The 26,970-nt window shown below is 43.2% G+C and overlaps 1 protein-coding gene across 6 annotated transcripts in view; it reads right to left on the bottom strand.

The window, feature by feature from the left end:
- nos1apa (nitric oxide synthase 1 (neuronal) adaptor protein a) overlaps positions 1-22,150 on the bottom strand; it is a 394,570-nt gene extending 372,420 nt beyond the window's left edge. For all 6 annotated transcript variants that reach the window (XM_078218123.1, XM_078218124.1, XM_078218126.1 and 3 more), the window contains exons 1-2: positions 21,594-22,150; positions 21,415-21,486 (exon numbers count right to left, since the gene is read on the bottom strand). In XM_078218123.1, coding sequence (XP_078074249.1) covers positions 21,415-21,486; positions 21,594-21,698 — 177 coding nt within the window. In that variant the 5' untranslated portion in view covers positions 21,699-22,150. The remainder of the gene's footprint in view (positions 1-21,414; positions 21,487-21,593) is intronic.
- Between the last annotated feature and the right edge of the window lie 4,820 nt (positions 22,151-26,970).

The following is a 26,970-nucleotide window of genomic DNA, read 5'->3' as shown; positions in this document are numbered from 1 at the left end:
ACATAGGACATTATTTTTATATTGATCGGATTTGTGATGTGCCTCATCATCCAGATCTTTGCGACTCAAACATCACTACACATATATGCCATTCCATAATTACTCACCCACCTACTAGCATCCTCACTGTTAAAAAGCAAGACTGCCCGAGCTACATTCTAACCTATTATCCTCTAGATCAGCCCCCTATCCCCTGTGATCCCCTTCTTTGCTGGCTCCCCTTGCTGTTACAACAAAATAAAAGTTAAATTTAGAGTCAGCTAAATTCCGGCTGTTGGTTAAACTCAGTTCTCCGACCATGGCAAGTGTTGGTCAGATTTGAACCTGATGAACTTGGCTACACCACCCATTCATAGAAGCCACTAGAATTTCATTCCATTTAATTAAAGGAAGGAGCAGGGATGGGGGCCTATAAAGGATGTGCGACCAGTCTCGGATTCTCAAATTAGTGAGAACATAGGCCTTGAAATTAAGGTCCACAAAGGCAAGTCAATATTTTTGACTGCAATTACCTTGACTCCTTTTTCAACTCAGACGTTGGTGCCTCTGTTAAAATACCAGACCAGGAAATGCATTTGAATGTATAAGCACCTGTATATCAAACTTCACAAGATGTAATTTCCAAGATGTAGTGTGTCGTAAACAATCAGGAATATTTCAGTATTTAATTGCCAGAGTAACTATATTCTTTGTGCTCGAGTCTATAATTTGCGTGGAGCAAAATCCTTGCCCTATAATTTAAGTACACAGTCAGCAAAATCACAGTTACAGATGACATTCAATGTTTACACTGCTCCTACCAGCTTTTTTGTAACCTGAATCAGTCGTATGGCAACTTGGCAGGATGAATCTGCTCACCATGCCAAACCAGTCCTAGTGCGCACACAGCTCTTTATTACATATCCTCCGACAGATGCCCCTGTTAACTGCATGGTGACAAGTTTCAGTAGCCAGAGCAGGGAAGCACAAATTGGGTATAAATTAGTTAACAGCTTTAGATGGACGGGCGCAAAGGCACACATTGAAAAGTATGAAGTAGTAAGGTACGTTTCGAAAGGGCAGCTACGGGAAAAGTGCCAATTTTATTTTGAAAAAAGTCCTTCAGTTGTTAATCATTAATTATGGAACTGTTTTCGTTTTTGAATGTGTAACTTATTTGCAATGATTTACTGCTTGATATCTAGTTATTGCTCTTTAATTTCTTCTAATAAAAAGAGATTTGTATCCATCTCATCAATCTTTTCTCGATTTCCTGATGGGCAATTTCACTCAAATTAGATTTAATATTAAACAGCAGCCTAGTGCAGGCAATCTGCTTCTTTTCTTTGTCTGCTTCAATTTTCCACGTCTGCTCTTGATGCGCAGAAGCAGATTGTAGTTCGAAGCCATGTACCTTTATCCCAGCATCTCATCTCAAGATTGGCCTTAAGAAATGTTCAAAACCAAAATTAATGATTGTGGAGGTGAGCCTGTCAACCAGCCCTAGAGCCCAGTGCAAAAGGTTGTGAATCTGTGGAATTCGGTACCCCAAAGTGCGGTGGATGCTGGGACAGTGAGTAAATTTGAGGAGTGAGACAGATTTTTAAATTGGTAATGGGTTGAAGCATTATGGGGAGAAGGCAGGAAAATGGGGATGAGGAGCATATTAGCCATGATCAAATGGCAGAGCAGACTCAATGGGCTGAATGGCCTAATTCAAGCCCCTGATGGTTTTCAGGCAGTTAACTGTCTGGCATCAGGGATTTAATCCCTTTAAGGATGGAGAGCCAACAGCACCTCCAGGATGACAGGCCACTGTTGGGGTTGCAGCAGGCCTCGACCAGCAAAGGTGGGAGTGGTTCCTGAGTCAAGGTGGATTTGTGGAGCCAAGCAAGGCCAGTCAACTGGGAAGGAGGGGCAGGGGGTGGTGTGTTCCACGAGGATGGTGAGCAGCTGCTTTCAGCAGAACCAGCCCAAAACGGGCACCGTGTGGGCCATAGGATGCCCAATCAGTAGGGCCCACCCAGCAAGGAAGTAATCAGTTTTTACTTGGCAGCAACCCCACAAGGCATGGAGCCCCTCCAGCCACTGTTAGAGTACATGCAGATGAGGACATTAATTGGCCCCAGTAGTTGACTTAGCAGAATAGGATGCTGTGCTGGATAAGGAGTGGTCCGCTAACTTTTGGACAACACAAGACTTAGCTTCTACGGCAGCCTGGCACATCGCTGTTGCTGTCTGAAATACTAATGCAGCAGGAATATCTTCTGGTTCACTACCAGTACCATGCTGCCAGGGGGTAGAGCTGGTAGGTCTCATTCTCGTCCACCTGCTCCATCACTGGGCATGTTTGCATGGTGAAGTACTGCTTTGTGTAGCAGACTAAAAAACCCTGGAAAAACAGTATTGTAAGGCACTTAAGTAATCTGTCCGGGGGGGAGCCATTTAGGAACCATCACTGTGGTCTGTCGTCGGCCTTAAGCAACCCCGGTCGAAGGGATCGGCCTAAACTGAGAACACCACTGCCACCTGGGAAGTAGTCATTGACCTCATTACTCTCGGTGTCTGCAGATAATGGAACAGAACTGCTGGTGGTACAGGAAAACCACAAGATTCTGTGCAGAGGCTGGCACAACTGCCAAATAGGGTCATTAATAATGACCTGGGCTCCAGGCAATCTTACCAAGCAGAGAGGAAGCAAAGTGACCAGGAAAGGAAACTCAGTTTATTGAAAACTTGTCTGAAAAACATCCCGAAGCATGATTCAGAGACAAAAATAAAGTCTTTTTGCATCCCGACTCACATCAGCAAAATATGATAAACTGGTCAATAACAACCCCTCCTCGTTATTGGTGGCACCTTGCTGTGCGAGAATTGGCTACCCAGGTTTGTCTACAAATATAAAAAGATTGCACTTTAAAAGTTCTTCACTGCCAAGATGTGCTTTGAAACATCCCCAAGAGATAGAAGGCATTATGCAAATACAAATGCTTTCTTGCTTCGAAAAGGATCGCTGTTATATATAAACAATATTTTAGTTCATTGTTACTGTGGAAGTAATACAAACTGCAAAAGGTGTTTGCTCATGATGTAGATCAGAAGAGAGGAACTTCTGAAAGCAGTAGCAATAAACATGTTCCCAAAAGCCTGGAATTAACATGCTATCAGGTCTGCCCATCTTGGAGAAATACCAAAACACGAAATCCTGGACGACATCTCGACTTTCAGATGAGTCATTCCTTTCCTTTCAGTAATAGTTGCAAAACTGGCTTTTCTACAATCCTAATGAGGATGGCTTTACAGAGCAGAATTATGCAGGCAGACAAATACACAGGTCACAATTCACTTCATTTTTGTTTGAATAGATCAATACAAAAATGATATTTGTAACAAAAGCACACTGTTCTGGCCTCACCAATCACAGAAAATACATGTGCTTTCAGGTAAAAGTCCATCGTTTACCTCGCTGTTAAACATGGTGATTGTTGAGCGATTAAGTTGCCAATAAACAAAGCTACATCACCTTGTAATAGCTATGATCTGTATGCCCACACTCTAGTTTCCCAACATATTCAGGTCACCAAACACAATCTGGATAAAATTCCCCTTTCTCCTGTCCATGAAAGGAATAACTACTGGAAATTGTGCTCTTAGGTTTCAAAGCCATGCATTACTGCAATGTAGTTGATGGATCAGTTATCATCATGGAACCCCAACAGTGCAGGAGAAGGCCTTTCGGCCCATCGACTCTGCGCCGACTCTCCAACAAAGCATCTCAGCCAAGCTCTATCCACATAGCCCCACGTTTTTACACCGCTAATCCTCTTAACCTACGCATCTTTGGACACTAAAGGACAATATTCCATGGCCAATCAACCTAACCTGCACATCTTTGGACTGTGGGAGAAAACCTACGCACACAGTCAACCAAGGCCAGAATTGAACCCAGGTCCCTGGCACCTAACTAGCATGTCTTTCGGACAGTGCGAGGAAACCCACACAGACACGGGGAGAAAGTGCAGACTCCGCACAGACAGTGACCCAAGGCCAGAATTGAACTTGGGTCCCGGGCACTGTGAGGCAGCAGCGCTAACCACTGTGCCAACTGTTGTGAAGAAAAGCAGTATTTAGCCAAACAAATGTTGCAAACAGGGAAATACAGGCCCCAAGATAGCCATAGCTCATGAAGGACCATCTTCATTTGAGAAAGACAATTGGTTACATAGCTTGCAGGGAGGGAGCCACTCCACATCAACTGTGGGCCAATGTAAGGAGATAGGCCTCCATGAACAACTACAGCCAGTACGGGGATTGCCTGGCAGCACGGTGGCGCAGTGGTTAGCACTGTGACCTCACAGCGCAAGGAATTTGGGTTCGATTCCCGGCTTGGGTCGCTGTCTGTGTGGAGTCTGCACGTTCTCCCAGTGTCTGGGTGAGTTTCCTTCCACTGTCCGAAAGATGTGCTGGTTAAGTGCATTGGCCATGCTAAATTCTCCCTCAGCGTACCCGAACAGGCACTGGAGTGTGGCGACTAGGGGATTTTCACAGTAACTTCATTGCAGTGTTAATGTAAGCCTACCTTAATGCCACTCAGGTCCCAATGTACATATACTTCACTTTGTCAGTTTTATTTCCTATGGGCTGAATAAAGTTATTTAATTTTGGGGAAACCAATTGGTCTTCCAAGTTCAAAATTAAACAAGATCCTGTGCAAAACAGAAAAAAAAGCACCTCAAGTTACAGATATAAATTTAGCAGTCCAAGTGAGTAGGGCTCAGGGGCAGAAGGTGGGGGAAGGAGAAATCTAGTCACATTGATGTTAATGAACCAGAAGGCTAGTCATGCAGTGCTAGCTTTAGGGTTTATTGGAGCTAATACTAAATGAATACCTGTAGTCAGACCTGTGGATGCTTGAGCAAATACTTTCTGCCCTTCAGTCAATGTAAAAGCTGTAATCCGTGACAAATCAATAATATCATACACCGACAGAATTCTAGTGCAGAATATTCAAATAAAACAACAGCATCTAATAAGGATCAAGGAGTTCAAAACAGCAAAAGCCAGCGTGAGAAAGAAGGTGGTACCAGATTGCCTAGTTACCAAAGGTCTTAACTGTTTAATAATCCAGATGTGCACATGTGGTATCGCTATTTCTGTGAAAGCTGCAGTTTAAAGGATAGGATCAGACACAGCTCTTGTCCTCACCTACCCAGCAAGTACCATCAATGTTTTGACAATGGCAACATCCTTTCCAGAGCAATGCAAGCATCACAAAGTTAACAGTTCTACACTGGTCTACCTGCAGTTAGTTACTGTGCAAAGCCTTTAGTACATTCCACCCCAACTCAGGTGGACCGACACTGTAAACCAAGCTTCGGCTACTTTGCAGCCTTTTTTCATTTGGATTCTCAAGAGTATAAACTGACTCCACAATTAAACCCCGGTCCTTTATTTCAAACTTCATTTGGTTGTGATATCCCTTGAGCAACAAATGATTCATTTAGTCGTGGTTATAATGCTAAAGTATTCTGGGAGTGCAGACTGATTTCGATGCTTTGAGCAATACAAATATATTTTGAAATTATGTCATTTGAATATTTCATGCATTCACATGAAATCCATCCATCCACTAATTTAATAGATGTTCCTACTGTCATGATAATAAAAGAGGAAAAAAAAAACACTAAATTGCAGCCTGAAATATTGGACTTTAAATAAAACCTCAGGTTATCTAAAAAGCCACTGGCTGCATTGTGATTCTCTAAGAGACAATGGATTCCCACCCTGTTACCAGGCCAGGCACTTATAAAAGCGAATCACCATCTCCAAAGGAGATAAAGGGACATGACGGCCTTCCCATCAAGAGATGGGAATGCCCAGATGGATTTACCATCCCATTTGGAATATGCAAAGAATGGATTAAAAGCCAGCTGAAAGCTGCCACAGGCTGTCTGTTGGTGTAGTGCTGGAAGTTGGACACAGAAGTAAAAGTCGGCAAGCACACACAAAATATCCCTGATAATCGCTATCATAGAACTCTCTTCCAGACTCTGGAAGTCAGTCAAATCAGCAAAAACATATGTTGAGCCCCTGCCATATATGCAAACAGCACTGACACGATGTCACCCAGATGTAAACCTGTCACGGGGATCCTCCTGGGGCGGAAAGGGGATGACAGCCCCCCGGAGAGAGGGCATGGCAATGCCTCCTGGCACAGGTTAGCACCATGCCAATGTCAACCTGTGCCAGGAGTGAACCCCAGTGGAAGCTTCATGGGGGAGGAAGGGTTTATTTGTGGTGGTTAGGGGAGGGCAGATGTGGGAATTGGGGGTGCCGGTGATGGCCGCTTGTGGGATGGGGAAAGGGTGGGGGGGGGGGGTGTGTGTGTGGCAGCATTGACTGCTGGGGTGGGGGAAGAGAGAACGATCCGATCATGGGTGAATGCTGGTTCCGATCTAGGTGGGGGGGTCCAGGCAGGTGAAGTGAGGAGCCCATGAGACCTCCGTGGTGTAGTTGAGGGAGGTTATCTTGCTTTGATTGAGGTTCCCTTTAAACATGGTGCCCCGATCTCAGTGCTGGGCTTTGCCGGCATGTTGAGGCCCCTGCATGGTGTGAAACATGCCTGCCTGTCTTTTTGGCAGACTGTGTAAGATCTGGATAGAAAACTGGCCTTTTTCTTTGGAGGGAAACAAGCTGGGGGCAATCTTACCAAACAAATTCTAAGCGTCGAAACACAACCCACGGAAAGTGATTGGCCCGGATGGGGTACTGCTTGGGCACTCAGATCCTGCGTGGACCAGCTGGCAGGGTTCTCTCAGACATGTTTAACCTCTCTTTATACCAATCAGAGGTCCCTATCTGCTTCAAGAAGTCAACCATCATCTCGATACCAAAGAAAAGCCAGGCAGCGTGCCTTCATGACTATTGTCCGGTGGCTGTGACATCCATCATTATGAAGTGCTTCGAAAGGTTAGTTAAGGCACAAATCAATTCCGGCCTCCCAGATTGCCTTGATCCACTACAGTTTGTCTATCACTGCAACAGGTCCACAGCAGACGCCATCTCCCTGGCCCTACATTCAACACGGGAACACCTAGATAACAAAGACAACCATGTCAGACTCCTACTATTGACTACAGCTCAGTCTTCAACACCATTATTCCGACAAAGCTCATCTCCAAACTCCGTGACCTAGGGCCCGGCTCCTCCCTCTGCCACTGGATCGTGAACTACCTAACCCACAAACCACAGTGAGGGTAGGCCATAACACCTCTTTCATGATCACCTTCAACACCGGTGCCCCACAAGGCTGTGTCCTCAGCCCCTTATTATACTCCTTATATACCTATGATTGTGGGGCCAAATTCCTCTCCAACTCGAATTTCAAGTTTGCTGGTGACACCACCGTAGTGGGTCAGATCTCAAACAATAATGAGACAGAGTACAGGAAAGAGATAGAGAATCTGGTGAACCGGTGCAACAACAATAATTTCTCCCTCAATGTCAACAAAATGAAGGCGATAGTCACCGACTTCAGGAAGCTCAGTGGAGGAAATGTCCCTGTCTACATCAATATGGTCAAAGTAGAAATGGTCGGAAGCTTCAAGTTTCTAAGTGTCCAGATCACCAACAACCTGTCCTGGACCCTCCATGCCGTTGCTATAGTCAAGAAAGCCCACCAACACCTTTACTGTCTCAGGAGGCTAAGGAAATTTGACATGTCAGCTACAGCTTTTACAAATGCACCACAGAAAGCATTTTTTCTGGTTGTATCACAGCTTGGTATGGCTCCTGCTCTATCTAAGACCGCAAGAAATTACAAAGGGTCGTGAACGAAGCCCAGTCCATCATGCAAACCAGCCTCCCATCCATTGATTCTGTCTACACTTCCCGCTGCCTCAGAAAAGAAGCCAGCGTTATCAAGGACCCCACGCACCCCAGACACACTCTCTTCCACCTTCTTACAACAGGAAAAAGATACAAAAGTCTGAGGACACGTTTCCCAACTGAATCAAAAGCTGCTTCTTCCCTGCTGCCATCAGGCTTTCAAATTAAGTTGATCTTTCTCTACACCATAGCTATGACGGTAACATTACATTCTGCATTCTCTCCTTCTCAATGTATGGTATGCTTTGTCTGTATCACGCGCAAGAAACAATACTTTTCACTGTATATGAATACACGTGACAATAATTACTCAAATCAAAGCATGAAACAGAAAGAATTGCACCCATATTTTCAGCAAGAGAAAAAAAAAATCAAGTCTTATCATACTTAGAAAAAAAGAGGCAAAGTGTGATTCTCACCAGTAGAAGGAGTGGACGGAGTGTATTTATACCAGGAAGTCGGCCACTGACTGCTAGAACGTGCTATTGTGCATGCACCATAATCTCTCCCTGCGCAATGTACAATAGTGCATTGAGAGATTGTCACTCCCCCAGACATCACGTGCACCCCCCACCCAGATGATTTCCACGCCCTTCCTCTGATCACTGCCCTCACCCACCGCCCCCGCCCCCCCCACGCCCACAGCTGATCACCACCTTGGCAATCCCCAAGTGTGGAATGCACAGCCCCCACATCCTCCCTTTAGGCCCTACCCCATGGCGCTGCCCAGTGTCCAGGACACGGTAAAAAGGACACAATATGGTGGATTTAATGAAAGAGGAACCTTATCAAGTTGTGCACTGGTCAGTGAGTACAGCAATTAATGCCCAGCATAAATGGATCACTTAAGACAGCTGGCAATTTTGAAATTTGTGTTAATGCAAATAAATGATCATTTTTTTGCCTGTTACAAGTGAGTGATGAGCTTAAATGTGGGTGTTTAAGTAGTGGAGACACTATCAAAACTCAGGAAGGCATCACGTGGACTTCTCATCTTGACACCACACACTCTGTGGTTCAAAGCAATAGCGAAAACAAGTAAACGTAATTGAACATAATGGTAATATTACCAAGCCTTCACAAAAACACTCGTATTGTTGGTAGTTGTATGATTCATGTCCTCTTTGTAAAGAGCAGCAAAAACAGCTACACGCCTGCACTTATTCAAGGCACAGTCAACCAAGTCCCCCAAACATAACACACTTCACTTGTTCTCATATTTTGCATTGCAACACATTGTAATATAGTCATTCTGAAAATAGATTACCTCGGTAAATATTTATTTGCTTCCGATGTGTGATCACCTTCTCAAGGGTGAGCAATAAATGCTGGCTTAGCCAGTAATGCCCCCAAATGTAAAAGAATACATTTTTAAAAATTGCACATTCAATTAAAAATTGACTTCTTTAAGTAGTCACCACCTAGCGGAGAAACTCATTGCACTTTTTTCCCTGGTCATTCATAGGATGTGGATGTCACTGGCTCAGCCAGCATTTATTGTCCGTCCCCAATTGTTCTTAAGGTGGTGCTGAGCTGCTTTCTTGAATTGCTGCAGTGGCTGTGGTGTAGGTATACCCACAGTGCCATAGGGGAGAGTATTCCAGGATTTTTGGCCTAGCGACAGTGATATATTTCCAAGTCAACTTGGTGGTGACTTGGAGGGGAACTTGCATGTGGCATATATTTGATGTCTTTGTCTTCTATCTTGCAGAAGTTGTAAGTTTGGAAGGTGCTATTTTTGAACCTTTGGTGAGTTCCTCCGATGTTACAGACTTTAGCAGTAGATAGAGTGCCGATCAACTGGACTGCTTTGTCCTGGATGGTGTAAAGCTTCTGGAGTGTTTTTGGAGCTGCACTCATCCAGGCAAGTGGAGAGTATTCCATTGCACTTCTGACTTGCGTCTTGTAGATGTGGACAGGTTTTGGGGAGTCAGGAAGATGAGTGGCTCACAGCAGAACTGCCAGCCTCTGACCTGCTCTGGGAGTCACGGTATTTGTGGCTGGTCCAGTTAAGTTTCTAGTTAGTAGCAACCTCTGGGATATTGATAGTGGGAGATTCAGTGATGGCAATACTGTTGAAGGCTGTGGTTAGACTCTCTCTTGTTGGAGTTGGCCAATGCCTGGAATGTATGGCACAAGGTGTAACTTCTCACTTACATCAGCTGCAGTCTGAATGCTGTTGACCTCTTCATGCATGTTTAATCTTCAACACTTTCAAAAAACGTTATACAGCCTTTCAGAAAAAATATGCCATGGAAATCTAAACAGGAAAGAGTACACATGGACTTCCTTCAAGATCATTTCAATTTTTGTCCAGAAAATGAAGTCTTACCAGAGAATCAAATTCTCATCGGAATACAACTTTCAACCTGTGCAATCCCTTTTGGCCACACTTTCCCCCTGCCCATTCTATAGACTCTTTGACCTTTGGAGTGACACTTCCAAATATTGTCACAGATAAGAGTCGGAAATATATGCAAGCACATTGCCAGAAAATATTATTGTCCTGACAACAAAGGCACGTTATCAGAAAATACAACACATTTATCAACGAAAAGAAAAGCTTAGTCATAGAGTTTTACAGTACAGAAAGAGGCCCTTCAGCCCATTGGGTCTGTGCCAGTTATCAAACACCAATCTATTCTAATCCCATTTTCAACTTGATGGGATACATGATTAAATTTCTGTAAACCAAGCATTTTTTTAAATTTAAATTTAAACTCCTCGTGTTCCTCTCTCTTTCTCTCTCGCTTCCTTCCTCTCTTGTCATTTTAGACATGGCTACTGCACAAACTTAATAAAAGATTTCTCTGTAAAGCAAGCTATGCTTCCTTTTCCTTCCAAAAAATTTTCCACGTCTGAATCAGTACCGAATGTGGGAATATTTGCTTCTGCACACTTGGTTCCCTTGCTTCATAAGCACGCTCACTTTATTCATTGATGTTAGTGAATAAAAGATATTTTCCAAATATCCTCCTTCTTTCCTAATTTATCTGTGTACTCCAGCGTTCCACAAGGATGTAGCCATGCTAATTGTTCTGTTGCCCATAACTACCACTATCGCTGTGTGTAATCTTCCCTTTCAACTGAAACTTTCACCTGCCAAACAACCTCCAAATTGATCAAATAGATGGCCTGGATTGTTTAAGGATTTTAACAGTTCACCAACCACATCAACAAATGCAATGTTCAACAGGGAAAAGTCAGGAGGATGCAGTGGAGACATGACACTTATGCACTGACAATGCTAACGTAACTGGACAGCATAAATAAGTTGAATATTATATTCTATATTTCCGAGACCATACGAGACCCTACTCGTCTAAAAGCAAAATATTGCAGATGCTGGAAATCTGAAATAAAAACAAAATGTTGGAAAAACAGAGCTGGTCTGGCAGAGAGAGTCAATATGACTCTTCTTCAGAGCTGAAGAAAAAGAGAAATGGGATTGATTTTAATACATTTTAAGAGGGGGTGAAGCAGGTGGAACAAAATAGAAAATCTGGGATGGGGTGATCTAGGAGAGATTATAAAAAGATGTTTAGGGCACAAGACAAAATAAGTGTAAATGGTAGTGTTGAAGACTAAAGAAGGTGTTAATAGTAGCATAATGGTAAGATAGCAGAATGTGTTAATAGCAGATCAAGGATCAGTGCTCTGTGAAGGCAAAACGGAAGAACAAGTGACAGATGACCTGTAGGGGAAGGGTTGCTTTGGGACTGAAAATATTTAGATTAAAGAGTCAAGATGGAGGAGAAAGTTCACGGTCTGAAGTTATTGAACTCAATGTTGAGTCCAGAATATTGTGAATTGTTTAATTGAAAATTTTGATGCTATTCCTCCAGTTTGCGTTGGACTTCACTGGGACACAAAACAACAATTAAGAAAATGGAAACGTATTCAGTGATGGCTTCACTTTAGGAACACTAAGCAAGAAATGCAATCAACTCAGATTACAAATCAGAAGGGATTTTGTGGCACTTGGAAATCTCATGTGGATCAGTAGATATATTAAGGAGCCAACAATAATCCACATGACATTAGTCAGTTGTCAAAGATGTACATCTTTTTGTCAGTGGAAGCGGAGAAGGCCAGGAATGTAGAGAACACCATCTAGTACATGCTATATTCTGTGTACAACTCACAAAATGAATAAATGAATACAAAAGCAATGAACGGGTGCTATGGAGCCTGACAAAGTGCAACTTCAGTTGAACATTGTTCAGGAATGCATAATCAGGCCCATGTTTACAAGATTGATTGTGCCATGATGTTTGACTCAAAAGCACCACAGTAAGGAACATTTGTAATTTCTTTAAAATATCTGTGGAATCTGTAACTGATTTTAAACATATTTTAAAGTGACTTGCATCAACTGTAAAGGGATCAATTATAATTTTCTTTAATAAGAATTACTGGTCCACATGCCCTGGTAATTCTTGACCCGGAAGCAATGCCAATAAGAGAGAGTTAACATATGAAAGTCTTGTGGCTGGCAAACATAAAGGAAAGGTAAAAGGAGGGGAAGGACAGAGAAGGCACATTTACAAGGAGCTGTGTGTGTAATGCAGTTAAAAAAGGGCAGAAAGTTGAAGACAGGGTGAGAGCAGGGATTGAGAAATGGACAATTCTATGCCTATGCATAGTTTTACCTGAGCCAACTAAACTGTTTAACAAGATTGATTGAAAGAGACAGATGAAGGCGTCTCTGGGGAATCTGAGCCGTCAAGACCACCATGAACCTACCTAAAGGAGATTCCACTGGAGTGTGCCATTTGGGTGATGACTATTTCTAAGGAACTTGGATGGAGTGAAGCTTTCATTGTAGATGACACAAGAACCAAATCTATTGAGTGAGAAAAGTGAGAGATCCTATATTCCAAAGGCCAAATTGGAAAGACTCAGATTGTATGTGGTGCCACATGTGTAGGGAATGTTTGTATTCAAGAAATAGTTTTTGGTGTACTGTGTGCAGTTTATAGTAACCATAGTTTGCCTGCTAATTCATGATCAACTTACATGGATTCTGATTTAAGTTCAAGTAAAAGCCACAAAAATAAAAAATGGAATTTTACTAGCAATTTCTTCATTTGGGGGCTATTTAGTAATTTGGTTATTTTGGTTTTCAGTTTCCCCTCAGGGATCATAACAATTGTTTATTCAGCACATAGAAGTCTGGTTGTTCAAAGTCCTGGCCTCTTTTTAGGTCAAACCAAATAGACAAACTCAAATTAAGTCAGGACAAAGTAAAAGGGGCAGTTCTCCAAAAGGAGGGGGAACAGCCCGAACAAAAATCAAAGTACAAAGGAAACTTAAAGACATCAAATTAAAATGTGATTATCAGCAGCAAGGCTAGATCTACGTGCTATGACAAGAAAGAAGGTCACTTATGATTAAAATGTTTACATCTGGCAGATTTACAAGTAAACACAAAAGTCTGTGAGGAGTAGATGATGGAACGTTGCAGTCTGTGATTCCAGTAGCACTGACTTCAGGTGAACATGATGTGGAGATGCCAGCGTTGGACTAGGGTAAGCACAGTAAGAAGTTTCGCAATACCAGGTTAAAGTCCAACAGTTTTAGTTGGTAGCATCGAGCTTTCGGAGCGCTGCCCCTTCATCAAGTGAGTGGAGTGTTGGGTTCACAAACAGGGCATACATAGACACAGACTCAATTACAAGATAATGGTTGGAATGCGAGGCTTAACAGGTAATCAACTCTTTAGAGGTGCAGACAATGCGAGTGGAGAGAGGGTTAAGCACAGGTTAAAGAGGTGTGAATTGTCTCAAGCGAGGATAGTTACTGAGATTTTGCGAGCCCAGGCAAGTCGTGGGGGTTACAGGTAGTGTGATCCCGGTTGAGGCCATCTTCATGTGTGCGGAACTTGGCTATCAGTAGAAGTAGCACTGTAAGGATTCAGTGGTCAAATCATCCATTGAGACGCACTATATAGGTTCACACAACACCAACAGAAACCTCTCCACCTTTTTGAAACTAATGGCAACTCGCTTGCTTTTCCAAGTTTACATTGTGGCTATGTGAATTTTGCATGAGTAAATTCCTTGGAAGCGTTCACTACGACTTGTAATAAGGGACATTTTCAATGTGTGGCAACTGGATACTATATGCCCATCACTAGCAAAATAATTTTGAATACACGTGCAAACAACAAAACGCGTCTTTTTTCCAAGGAAAGCTCAGGCAGGTGGTTACAGACATTTAGCTCCTGCGTGAAAGCTGAATTAATAAACACCAAGCTTAACATTTCTGAAAGCTGAGCTGTCGGCTGGAACAAATTGCAGCAAGTGCAATATGATAAAATACTACAAAGGTTGAGGTCCGGAAAATATGACAATAATAATAGGAAGTTATATCCAATAGTACAAAGCTAATATCGAGAGAAAAAAAATCTTGTCCTATTTCTGTCATGATATTCAGTTTACTTGAGGGACAAGAATGCAAATAAAGAGTTATTACTGAACAGAAGCAGATTTACTCAGTAGATTATATATATGAGTTTCTTGACATGAAACCACTTTACTTAATTCCAATTGAGGTCCAAGGTCTACGAAGTTTACATTACAACCAAGAAGGTTTGTGACCACTGTGACTTTGCACAGTTCAGAATAACTGTGGCTTCACACTTGCATTGGGCCACCAATTTCCAACTTTAAACTCACTGCCCTAGACAAGGGATCTTCAACTCTCTTTTAACATCTGAAATGCACTGGTTCAGTTTATGTCACTTTATGCCAGTTGAACAGGATCCATTCCACAATAATACTTTAACGGGAGGTGGAGTGGGAATAGGTCCATTTTCCTATAATTCCTGATTTCCTGACCAGCCATCTCGTTTCTCCGACACAATGAGTGGTGCAATAATGAGTGTCAGATTGCTGCTGCACTGCAGGATGACAGAGAACTAGGAGGTGAGGTTGCAAGGCCCAGTGGGAGAACAGGCGTGGTTGGGAAGGAGTAAGAGGCAGACTGCTGTAACTGATATTAACATCAACCTTGACAAGCTGCTGGGAGCCATCAACTTTCCAACCATATTCAACAAGGCTGGACAAGACTGGATGCAGGGACGTTGTTTCCTCTGGCTGGGGGGTATCTAGGAATCTCAGGATATGGAGAAGACTGTTTAGGAATATGAGGAGAAACTTCTTCACTCAGAGAGTGGTGAACCCGTAGAATTCTCTATCACAGGAGGCCGTGGAGGCCAAATCACTGAATATATCTACAAAGGAAATAGATAATTTCAATACTCTAAAAGGTGTTGAGGGGTATGGGGAGAGTGCAGGAGAATGGTGTTGAGATACAGGATCGGTTATAATCCTACTGAATGGCAGAGAAGGTTCGAAGGGCTGAATAGCCTACTTCAGCTCCTGTTTCCTGTGTTTCTTTGCGACATGATTTCAGGCTTTTAAGAGAGAGACAGGGAGAGAAGTGAAGAAGACGGAGGGAGGTGGATCTTGGCTAAGATGGAAGACCCTCCTTGTATTTTTGGTAACTACCTGTTAATGAAGGAATCTCAGCCTAAGTATTCTTTTCAACAGGTGAAGGAGAAAGCTCTTGAATCCCAGTATGGGAGAGTCGAATTAACAGCAGCATGTGCTGCCATGTGCCCAGTGTCCTTCAGTGACCAGAGCACTGCCGTCACATTGATTAAGAAAACCTCTATTCACTATCAGGTCAATGGCATCACTTAGCCTGGCACCTCATAGTAATTGCCAATTATTTAAACAAACATATTCAAAGCCAACAAATATAGTACGAAAATAATGAAATAATGTTAAAATTCATCATTATCTGGAAAGTTTTGCTCCTAAAAAGCAGAGCTCCTGTTTATGAAATATGAAACTCTCAGTAAACAATCACTGAATATGAATTGAGGCACACAGACAATGGATTTTACAAGTTGGATCCTTAACCTGTGCTGAGTTAGATAGGTGAAGCAACCATCTTTGTAAAGGCATTATCTCAAAGTTAGGGAAAAAGCCAACATTCTTAGTCATGAGTTGGCAATCCTAGTTAGAACTTATGCACTTGTGTGTGCATGTTACATGGAAAATATAAGGACAAAAAAAAGCTACTTCAGTTGTCTGCAGATTTGAACTCTCGATCATTTTGTATTTCCTTCTGAAAATGTCAATTATCACTTTGGAGGTCAGGGTGGCAGCTTCCCAACTGAGGTACAAAAAGGTACAAAAGACCAAGTAGTGCAAAAGTAAACACATGTCTAAATGTTTTAGCATAATTGTAGATCAATAAATATCCATCTGGAATATTCTTGGGGCACAGAAAAATTGGGATGCAAGAGACCAGCTTTGGAAAATAACATAGCAAGCAAAATATCTGGAGATCTAACTTTTCCCACTAAAAGAAATGTTTCCAAGAATGAAAAATAGTGCAAACATTAATTATCTAACGTTAATCAGGGATTAGCAGATCCAAATGTGGAATGAATACAGCATTCCAAGTCCAAAACTTTCTAGTGCAAAAATGTAACATCTCTGATAAAACAGGAGACAACAATACTCCTTCATGTAGCATATGGTGATATGATGGGGGTTAACTTCCTGGGTATTCAGATAATCTTCTATACGGCTATTTGCTGTGCCCACACCCCAAGAAGTTACAAAGACTTTTGCACAGTGGGCATTAAGTAGTGAGAGTCATGCAGTACTCCATGTGGAATAGGTTGTCCAGGTAACAGCGAAATGCGAGCTCGGCCCAGTGATAGCACCCTCAACCTGGAAGCCAAAGGGCTGTTGACCGAAGCCCCATTTGAGAAATGAGAGCATGTAATGCAAGGTGACACTTCAGTGCAAACCTGAGGAAGTGCTGCACTGTCAAAACGAAAAAACAGGCATGCATTTATAAAATCTTTCAAAACTTCAGGAAGTCTCAAATCGTTTTACAGCCAATGAAATGCCTTTTAAGGTCAAGGCATAATTTGGTGATGTGAGAACTAATTTATGTGGAGCAAGGTCCCACATACAACAATTAAAAAATAGTCTAATACTGTTTTAGTGATATTGGTTGGGGGATAAATATTGATCACCACACTAGGGGGGAGCTCGCCAGCTTTTCTTCAAATAGTGCCATGGGATCTTGCACTCACTTGTGAGGAAAGACAGGATCCCCACTTTACAGTCTCAGCTAAAAGGACAGCATCTTCAAATGTGAAACACTCCCTCAGTACCATACTGGATTACCTGCTCAAGACTTAGACCTACGAGCTGTTGATTCAGATGTGAGTACGTTACTAACCAAGCCGCAACTCACAGACTAAGCTGTCAGATCAGATGCTAAACTGAGACCTCGTCTTTCCTTTCAGCCGGAGGGAAGTGGTTGCATGGTACGACTGAAAGCGCAGGAGATTTCTCCCAGTGTGCTGACCAATGGTTACCCCTCAACCAACATCACCAGAAAGATTGTTTTGTCATTTATCCCACGACTGCTTGTGTAACCTTACTGTATGCAAATTGTCTGTTGCCTTGCTGAGCAAATATACAACACAAAGCCTTGAAAAGTCCCGAGGTTGCACAGTCGCTTTTACAGGTGCAAGTCTTTCCTCCTACTTTAATAACCACACCACTCAAATAACAAGGATCAAGGATAGTAGTGGGAACTTGTGCATGGAGTCAGAAGAGATAGGAAAGGCGATGAATGAATACTTTTCTTCAGTGTTCACCAAGGAGAGGGGCCATGTTTTTGAGGATGAGAGTGTGATACAGACTGATAGGCTTGAGGAGGTAGATGTTCTGAGGGAAGATGTATTAGCAATTTTGAAAAACCTGAGGGTCGATGGGATATATCCTAGGATTCTTTGGGAGGCAAGGGATGAGATTGCAGAGCCTTGGGCTTTGATCTTTGGGTCCTCACTGTCCACGGGGATAGTGCCAGAGGACTGGAGAGTGGCGAATGTTGTTCCTCTGTTTAAGAAAGGGAATAGAAATGACCCTTGTAATTATAGGCCGGTTAGTCTTACTTCGGTGGTTGCTAAGTTGATGGAAAAGGTCCTTAGGGATGGGATTTACGACCATTCAGAAAGATGCGGATTAACCCGGGATAGTCAGCACGGATTGGTGAAGGGCAAGTCGTGCCTCACAAATTCGATAGAATTTTGAGGAGGTAACTAAGTGTATAGGTGAAGGTAGAGCTGTTGATGTCGTATTTTAGCAAGGCATTTGATAAGGTTCCCCATGGTCGGCTCATGAAGAAAGTAAGGAGGTGTGGGATAGAGGGAAATTTGGCCGATTGGATAAGTAACTGGCTATCTCATAGAACTGATGTGGAGATGCCGGCGTTGGACTGGGGTAAGCACAGTAAGAAGTCTCACAACACCAGGTTAAAGTCCAACAGGTTTATTTGGTAGCAAATACCATAAGCTTTCGGAGCAATGCTCCTTCGTCAGATGGAGTGGTCTCTGTTCTCAAACAGGGCACAGACACAGAAATCAAATTACAGAATACTGATTAGAATGCAAATCTCTACAGCCAGCCAGGTCTTAAATGCACAGACAATGTGGGTGGAGGGAGCATTCAACACAGGTTAAAGAAATGTGTATTGTCTCCAGACAGTACAGCTTGTGAAATTGTGCAAGTCCAGGAGTCAAGCTGTGGGGGTTACTGATAATGTGACATAAATCCAACATCCCGGTTTAGGCCGTCCTCATGTGTGCGGAACTTGGCTATCAGTTTCTGCTCAGTGACTCTGCGCTGTCGTGTGTCGTGAAGGCCGCCTTGGAGAACGCTTACCTGAAGATCCAAGGCTGAATGCCCGTGACTGCTGAAGTGCTCCCCCACAGGAAGAGAACAGTCTTGCCTGGTGATTGTCGAGCGGTCACCGCGGCCTTCACGACACACGACAGCGCAGAGTCACTGAGCAGAAACTGATAGCCAAGTTCCGCACACATGAGGACGGTCTAAACCGGGATGTTGGATTTATGTCACATTATCAGTAACCCCCACAGCTTGACTCCTGGACTTGCACAATTTCACAAGCTGTACTGTCTGGAGACAATACACATCTCTTTAACCTGTGTTGAATGCTCCCTCCACCCACATTGTCTGTGCATTTAAGACCTGGCTGGCTGTAGAGATTTGCATTCTAATCAGTATTCTGTAATTTGATTTCTGTGTCTGTGCCCTGTTTGAGAACAGAGACCACTCCATCTGACGAAGGAGCATTGCTCCGAAAGCTTATGGTATTTGCTACCAAATAAACCTGTTGGACTTTAACCTGGTGTTGTGAGACTTCTTACTATCTCATAGAAGACAGATGGTGGTGGTGGATGGAAAATTTTCAGACTGGAGACCAGTTACCAGCAGTGTACCACAGGGATCAGTGCTGGGTCCTCTGCTATTTGTGATTTTTATCAATGACTTGGAGGAGGGGGCTGAAGGGTGAGTCAGTAAATTTACTGATGACACCAAGATTGGTGGAGTAGTGGATGAGGTGGGGGGCTGTTGTACGTTGCAAAGAGTCATTGATAGGATGCAGAGCTGGGCCGAAAAATGGCAGATGGAGTTTAACCTTGATAAGTGCGAGGTGATTCATTTTGGTAGGACTAATTTGAATGTGGATTACAGGGTCAACGGCAGGGTTCTGAGGAATGTGGAGGAACAGAGAGATCTTGGGGTTCATACCCACAGATCTCTGAAGGTTGCCACTCAAGTGGATAGAGCAGTGAAGAAGGCCTATAGTGTGTTAGCGTTTATTAACAGGGGGTTGGAGTTTAAGAGCCGTGGGGTTATGCTGCAACTGTACAGGACCTTGGTGAGACCACATTTGGAATATTGTGTGCAGTTCTGGTCACCTCACTATAAGGAGGATGTGGAAGCATTGGAGAGAATGCAGTGGAGATTTACCAGGATGCTGCCTGGTTTGGAGGGTAGGTCTTATGAGGAAAGGTTGAGGGAGCTAGGGCTTTTCTCTTTAGAGAGGATGAGGATAAGAAGCGACTTAATAGAGGTTTATAAGATGATGAGGGGGATAGATAGAGTGGACGTTCAGAGACTATTTCCTCGGGTGGATGGAGCTGTTACTAGGGGGCATAACTATAGGGTTCATGGTGGGAGATATAGGAGGGATGTCCAAGGCAGGTTCTTTACTCAGAGAGTGGCTGGGGTGTGGAATGGACTGCCTGCTGTGATAGTGGAGTCGGACACTTTAGGAACTTTCAAGCGGTTATTGGATAGGCACATGGAGCACACCAGAATGATAGGGAGTGGGATAGCTTGATCTTGGTTTCGGACAAAGCTCGGCACAACATCGAGGGCCGAAGGGCCTGTACTGTGCTGTACTGTTCTATGTTCTATCTTAATACAAAGGTCAGTCACGACTTTAAGACTGTCAGCTCAGCAAGAGTGACATTAATTTGGAAACCCAATCAATAAGTTCCCAAACTCATTTATTTCCCATATAAACACTACCAAACATGACCTCAATGTTGAATGGGCAAGAGCTGTCACTACACCAGATCAATTTAGCTGCACCTGCACTGCAAATAGTTTTAACCCATTCTTGAGAACTTGGCTAGATTTATATCTGACTTTTGTTATGCCTCAGGGTGTTTTCTATACCAATGCAAGCAAGGTCTTACTTTTGGTGGCGTTATGTAGGTGACACTTGTAGGAGCTCCAAGGTAACCTGAACAAGTCCTCTCTGATGTTCTGTTCTTGTACAGTTAAAAAAAAAATCTACACAGCAAAGAATAAATCCTGTCATGTACGGCATCAGAAACAGAAAATGCTGGAAAATCTCAGCAGGTCTGACAGCACCTGTGGAGAGAACACAGGGCCAACGTTTGGAGTCAGGATTACCCTTCATCAAAGCAGCTCTGTCGAGTCATCCCGACTTGAAACGTTGGCTCTATTCTCTCGCCACAGATGCTGTCAGACCTGCTGAGATTTTCCAGCATTTTTTTGTTTCATATTCCAGCAGCGATTTGCTTTCATATTAAAGAGCAAATTGAGCGTTGCTGAAAATAAATCTCAGTATTAAATATACCCAAATCGTGTGCTGTACATCTGGTTCACAGGACATCAAACTGTCCTCTGGATCGGTGAGATGTTCCTCATCTTGAGTTAAACATAGGTATTGAGACTGGGCTTCTGGTGCCTACAATGCAGCATTGATATCCCAAACTCGGGTTGTGAATTTCAAGCCTGTCGGTTAATGCTCAGATGTCATTTCGCTTCCCACATTCTCCTAAGGCACGGCTTGGCAGTTCATTCACAATTCTGAACTCGCGGGGTCGTGCAGCAGCAACTGAAGGTCGAACATAACATCACACAATTCCAGTCATGACCCCGCTTCTCCCTGGTGGATTAACACGGCTGACTGTCATCAGGAAAGTCAATGAACGCTGCCAAAATATATCTGGTTAACAACTGGGCTGCACTTTCTCATGTACTGACTGCAGTTACAGAGCTCAAGCCAATTCAGATCTCAATTATCTATGCCACAAACCATGCTACCGGTTGACTGGAACACTTAAGCGGCACACAACTAGGGTACACAGTGGTGTCACTCACTCACCCTGATCCTTCTCATAGCAGCGACGATCTCCACTCTACTGTTGGGTCTGGGTACATCCAATGTCCCGATGTACTGTTTTAAATAAAATGGGAACAAAAATAGGGGTGCAATTCAATGAGGGGTGTCTTCATAAAGAATTAAGAGCTCCTTCGACACAAACTTTGATAAAAGTTACAAACCTTCGCCTCGAAGCTGATCCCATGCTGGAAAGCCTCTTCATTGTGCAAAGGAATCCGCAAATCATGTCCATCATCCACTAAGTTGTATTTGGTTTTGCTGGGCATATTGGTTGAACAATTGGTAACCAGAAAACAGCAAGAGCAAAAGCAAAAGAGCCCCAAGCTTGGCTTGCAGCGGGGGAGTATCCTGGTACAACTTTATATATATATACACACACATATATATATAATGGACTATATAATACGGATAAACTAACTAGGGAAACTTTAGCGGCTGCTGCCTGAGGCAGTTTTGAAACCAGCCCCAATGCCACACCATGTAGCTCCAGCTTGCAATCGCTGATCCTCCTTCAGATGCTGGGGCTTGCTGTGGATTGCAAGCCCTGCTCTCTACGCACAGGCAGAGGGAGCCCAGTCCGATGCTGCGGTGGAAGCCGCGAGTGAGCGGCTGAGTGACTGAGTGAGCGGCTGCCGAGATGCCCTTGGCCGGCAGCGAACACTCAGCTGCCGGGCTGCTGCTGCTGCTCCAGCAGCCTCCCCCCGCTCGCCTTTCCCTCTCCCTCCAGCAGCGCCATCTCCCCCCCCCCACCACACTTCCCAAGTCAGCCGACACACACACACAAAAAAATGCCTGAACTCCCTCCCATTGGCCGGCGCCGGGAATTCCGCCCGATTTTTATTGGCGTAAAGTTACATCACTGCGCTCCGTGTGGCTGGAGAACTCAACAAGCTTCCTGGATTTCCCCCCACCCCGGGGAGAGGAGAGGAGCAGCAACACTGGGAGAGGAATCAGAATGTATTGCTAATGAAATTCCCACACCAGTGAATGTGTACTCGCCCTATTGCAGCAACAAGCCAACGGTCTCTTCAAGGGGGCGGTGTGTGTACTGTGTACCTGTCAATGTCATCTCTGTGCACCTAACTTACATGTTACTGTACACAGTCCCATTAAAACACACACATATAACACACTCTTCATTATTTGTTTTATATATATACATTCCCTCTAAAAATAGCCTCAACTCTCTACTGAACAGAGTAAAGATAGGGCAGAATTTTGCATGTCTGATATTGAAAGTTGTATCATATTGTGAAAATCTAAGTGTGCTCCAGTGAAGGGGTATAGCTTAATGGTTCTTAATGGTAGAATAAGTGGCATTTGCTATCAAATAAACCTGTTGGACTTTAACCTGGTGTTGTTAGACTTCTTACAGAGTATCTAACTACAGATCAAGAGCTCCCTGGTTCAAATGCAAGTGCCCCCTTCATTGTTTAATTAACCCTTTTTCTGGGCAGCATGGTGGCACAGTGGTTAGTGCTGCTGCCTCACAGCGCCAGGGACCCGGGTTTGATTCCCAGCTTTGGATCTTTGCGGAGTCTACACGTTCTCCCCATGTCTGCGTAGGTTTCTTCCGGGTGCTCTGGTTTCCTCCCACAGTCCAAATGACGTGTTGGTTAGGTGCATTGGCTGTGCTAAATTCTCCCTCAGTGTACCCGAACAAGTGCCTGAGTGTGGAGACTAGGGGATTTTCACAGTAACTTCATTGCAGTGTTAATGTAGGGCTACTTGTAACTAACAAATAAACTTTAAACTTTAATTGCTGGTGGCCTACAAGACAGAGAGATTTTTCAATGTACATTGCTGGGATAATACTAGAGATTCAGTGGTGAGACGAGGCAACTCACAACATTGCCGTTGCTGGCTGCTGAGAAACAAGAATGGGGGCCAGTCAAAACAGTCAAAGGGCATGGCACTCAGAAAATTCAATTTCCCTGGTTGCCAGGGGAACCTGTTCCTGCTGACCCTCATGTATTGTGTATATATATATATAATCTACATTTTTTAAAGCAGATTTTCCAATGGTCTAATGGGTAACTGAACCATCTTAGTATGGGTTTGTACATGCAGAATAGGCCCATGTTTGAAACCTATCAAGACTTAAGTGACCTGAGCTGGCATACACAGTCAAGAGACATTTCTGATCAACGTCTTGTGACATCCACTTGAAAGGGTAACTGAGTTGAAAAGCAACATCACATTGTTAAAAAACCATACATAATTTGGGCGGCACAGTAGCACACTGGTTAGCACTGCTGCCTCACAGTGCCAGGGATCTGTGTTCAATTCCGGCCTTGGCTCACTGTCTGTGTGGAGTTTTCACATTCTCCACATGTCTGTGTGGGTTTCCTTCGGATGCTCTGGTTTCCTCCCACTTCAAAGATATGCGGGTTAGGTTGATTGGCCATGCTAAATTGCCCCTTAGTGTCAGGAGGATAAGCAGGATAAATATGTGGGGTTACAGGGATTATATCATTGTCGACGCTATGACAACGGATGAATTAACACCGCTCAACAATCATCAGGCAAGAGTGTTCTCTTCCTGTTGGGGAATACTTCAGCGGTCACGGGCATTCAGCCTCTGATCTTCGGGTAAGCATTCTCCAAGACAGCCTTCACGACACACGACAACGCAGAGTCGCTGAGCAGAGACTGATAGTCAAGTTCCGCACACGAGGACTGCCTCAACCGGGATCTTGGGTTCATGCCACACTATCTGTAACCCCCACGACTTGCCTGGGCTTGCAAAATCTCACTAACTGTCCTGGCTGGAGACAATACACATCTCTTTAACCTGTGCTTAACCCTCTCTCCATTCACATTGTCTGTACCTTTAAGACTTGATTACCTGTAAAGACTCGCATTCCAACCATTATTTTGTATATTGAGTTTTGTCTTTATATGTCCTTTTTGTGAACAGAGCTCCCACTCACCTGATGAAGCGGCAATGCTCTGAAAGCTTGTGGCTTGTGCTACCAAATAAACCTGTAAGACCTTTCAACCATAGTGCATCGAGAGAAGGGGAGTTGCAGAGAACCCCCTCAGGTTGTATGACTCACATTGAATATAACATGTACGACAAGACAATCGTATTGAAGCAGCTCAGAGTGCTACTTGATCTATGTAGTCAACTTGAATGTTATTGCACTTTCTATGATGGCCATTTTGAAATGTTTAGCAATGTTCTGAAAGATATTTTATGAATAAAGTATAGTTTTGCAAAAATAATTAGATGTAGGGCTTCTGATTTTCTGTTCTGATAGGAAGGACCTTTATGGACTCGGAACTTGTTTGGCCTTTAATTTGGTGACATGATAAAGAAATAGAGAAATATCCTCATCCAAGTACAAGCTCTCCATTGGTTCTTACATTACATTCAATTTAAACAAATTCCAGATGCCTGGTTGCACCGGTAAAGAGTGTGTGAGTCATTAGGCTCGTTTTCAAATCTTTATCTTCTTATTGCCCAGATTTTATTCTGAATTTAACATTTCCAATGTTAGAAACCTAAAACTTCAGTCTTGGTGAAAATAAAAATGGCTGAAAAATATTTAGTGAAAATTGCAAAAAGAAATGGCTGGAAATCTCATTACACCTTGGTTACTTTAAATTGCCAGATTGCTATTTGCCATTTGGAGAGATTATTTTGTGCTACTGACACAAGTTCATGGTTTTCAAGCATTATTTCTAGCTCGTCCACACCCACCCCCCCCCCCAACACCACACATCTGTCCGATCAATGAACTTGCACCACATAAATGTATTGCAGGGACACATAAGTTATCCAGTTGGCATGGCACAATAAGAATCTGCTTCATTTGCAAACTCACAATAATATTCTGGCTGGCTTTGTCAAAAAGACATGCCTGATTGAAGAAAGAAAGAATTTACCATCAAAGTTAGCATCTTTCACAACATTGTAACATCCCAAAGGAACCCATTAGCAATGAGTTGCATCTGAGGCGCAGTCACTATTGTTACATAGCCAGACACACCAGCAATGGCACAGCAAGATCCCACAAACAGCGACTGATAGTGATGATTAGTTTTGTTTTAGTGATGCTTGATTGAGAACGTGAACCCACGTTCCAACTGCCTTACATTTAAGGGTCACAAAAACAGAAAGTGCTTGAGAAACTCAGCTGGTATGATGATATCTGTGGAGAGAGAATAGAGCCAACATTTCGAGCCAGGACGATCCTTCATCAGATTTGATTTGTAATAGAATTTCTTTCAGTAAATGGTCAACTAATGAAGCAGGGTTGGCGATTGACTCAGATTTTAAGAAGTAGCACAGAAACAGTAAAATCAATGTTACTATTGGTACAAGTACACAGGTCCCTAAAGACAGCAGTTCTAGTAGACAAGGTTGTAAAAAAGGCCTATGGAATGCTCTCCTTCATTGGAGAGGTATAGAATACAAAAGTAAGGATATCATATTGGAATTATATAAAATACTGATATGCAGTTCTGGTCACCATATTACAGGAAGGATGTAATTGCTCTGGAGAGAGTGCAGAGGAGGTTTACAAGATTTTTGCCAGGGCTAGAAAAGTGTAGCTATGAGGAGAGATTGGATCAGTTGGGATTATTTTTCTTGGAACAAAGAAGCCTGAGGGGTGATTTGAGAGAGGTGTACAAAATTGTGAGGGGAAGAGATAAAGTGGACAGGACGAAGTTGTTTTCCTTGGTTCCTTTTTCAGATAAAGCTCGGCACAACATCGTGGGCCGAAGGGCCTGTTCTGTGCTGTACTGTTCTATGTTCTAAGAATTCTAGAACCAGCGGATATAGATTCAAGATAAATGGCAATAGATGTAGAGGGAACATGAGGAAAAATCTTTTACACAAAGGGTGAAGAATGTCAGCAATTCATTGCCTGAGTTGATGGTGGAGGCAGAGACCATAAACCCTTTTAAAAAGTACCTGGATCTGCACCTTAAGTGCTGTAAACTACAGGGCTATGAGCCGGGTGCATGAAGGTGGGATTAGAAAGTGCACCTGGGTGTCCTCAGGCTGGCATAGACAAGATGGACTGAATGGCCTCCTTCTGTGCTGTAAACTTTCTATGGTTCTCTATGGTCCCATTTAAATTGGTCTTTAAATAAAATTTCAGAGATCTGAATAGTCCCAATCCTGGAAAATGGTGTCCTGATTTAGGGACCATTGTTTGTATACATTTGTGGGGGTAAGTCAGGCACACATTCATTGGAAATTAAGTCAGGCACAACTCCAAATGGCACACGTGAATGCATCAATATTTTTTCATTATACAATAGTTGCTAAACAATAAATGGAGCACACAAGTTAAATAACCAATGCACCATTTTTAAATTGTATCAAGCGACTGATAGCTTATAAAAATCATAATTAAGTTTGGCATAACTAACTGGATTTTTCCTGTGCACTTGGAAGAGTTTGCCCATCAGGTTCTAGTTCGCCCTTGGTAGTGAATTATTTGTCTACATTTTAAGTTTATAATTTGTTTATTAGTGTCACAAGTAGGCTTACATTAACACTTCAATGAAGTTACTGTGAAA

The sequence above is a fragment of the Mustelus asterias genome, chromosome 8, assembly GCF_964213995.1.
Source record: "Mustelus asterias chromosome 8, sMusAst1.hap1.1, whole genome shotgun sequence".
Taxonomy (NCBI): Eukaryota; Metazoa; Chordata; class Chondrichthyes; order Carcharhiniformes; family Triakidae; genus Mustelus; species Mustelus asterias.
This window is presented reverse-complemented; position numbering and strand designations above follow the sequence as displayed.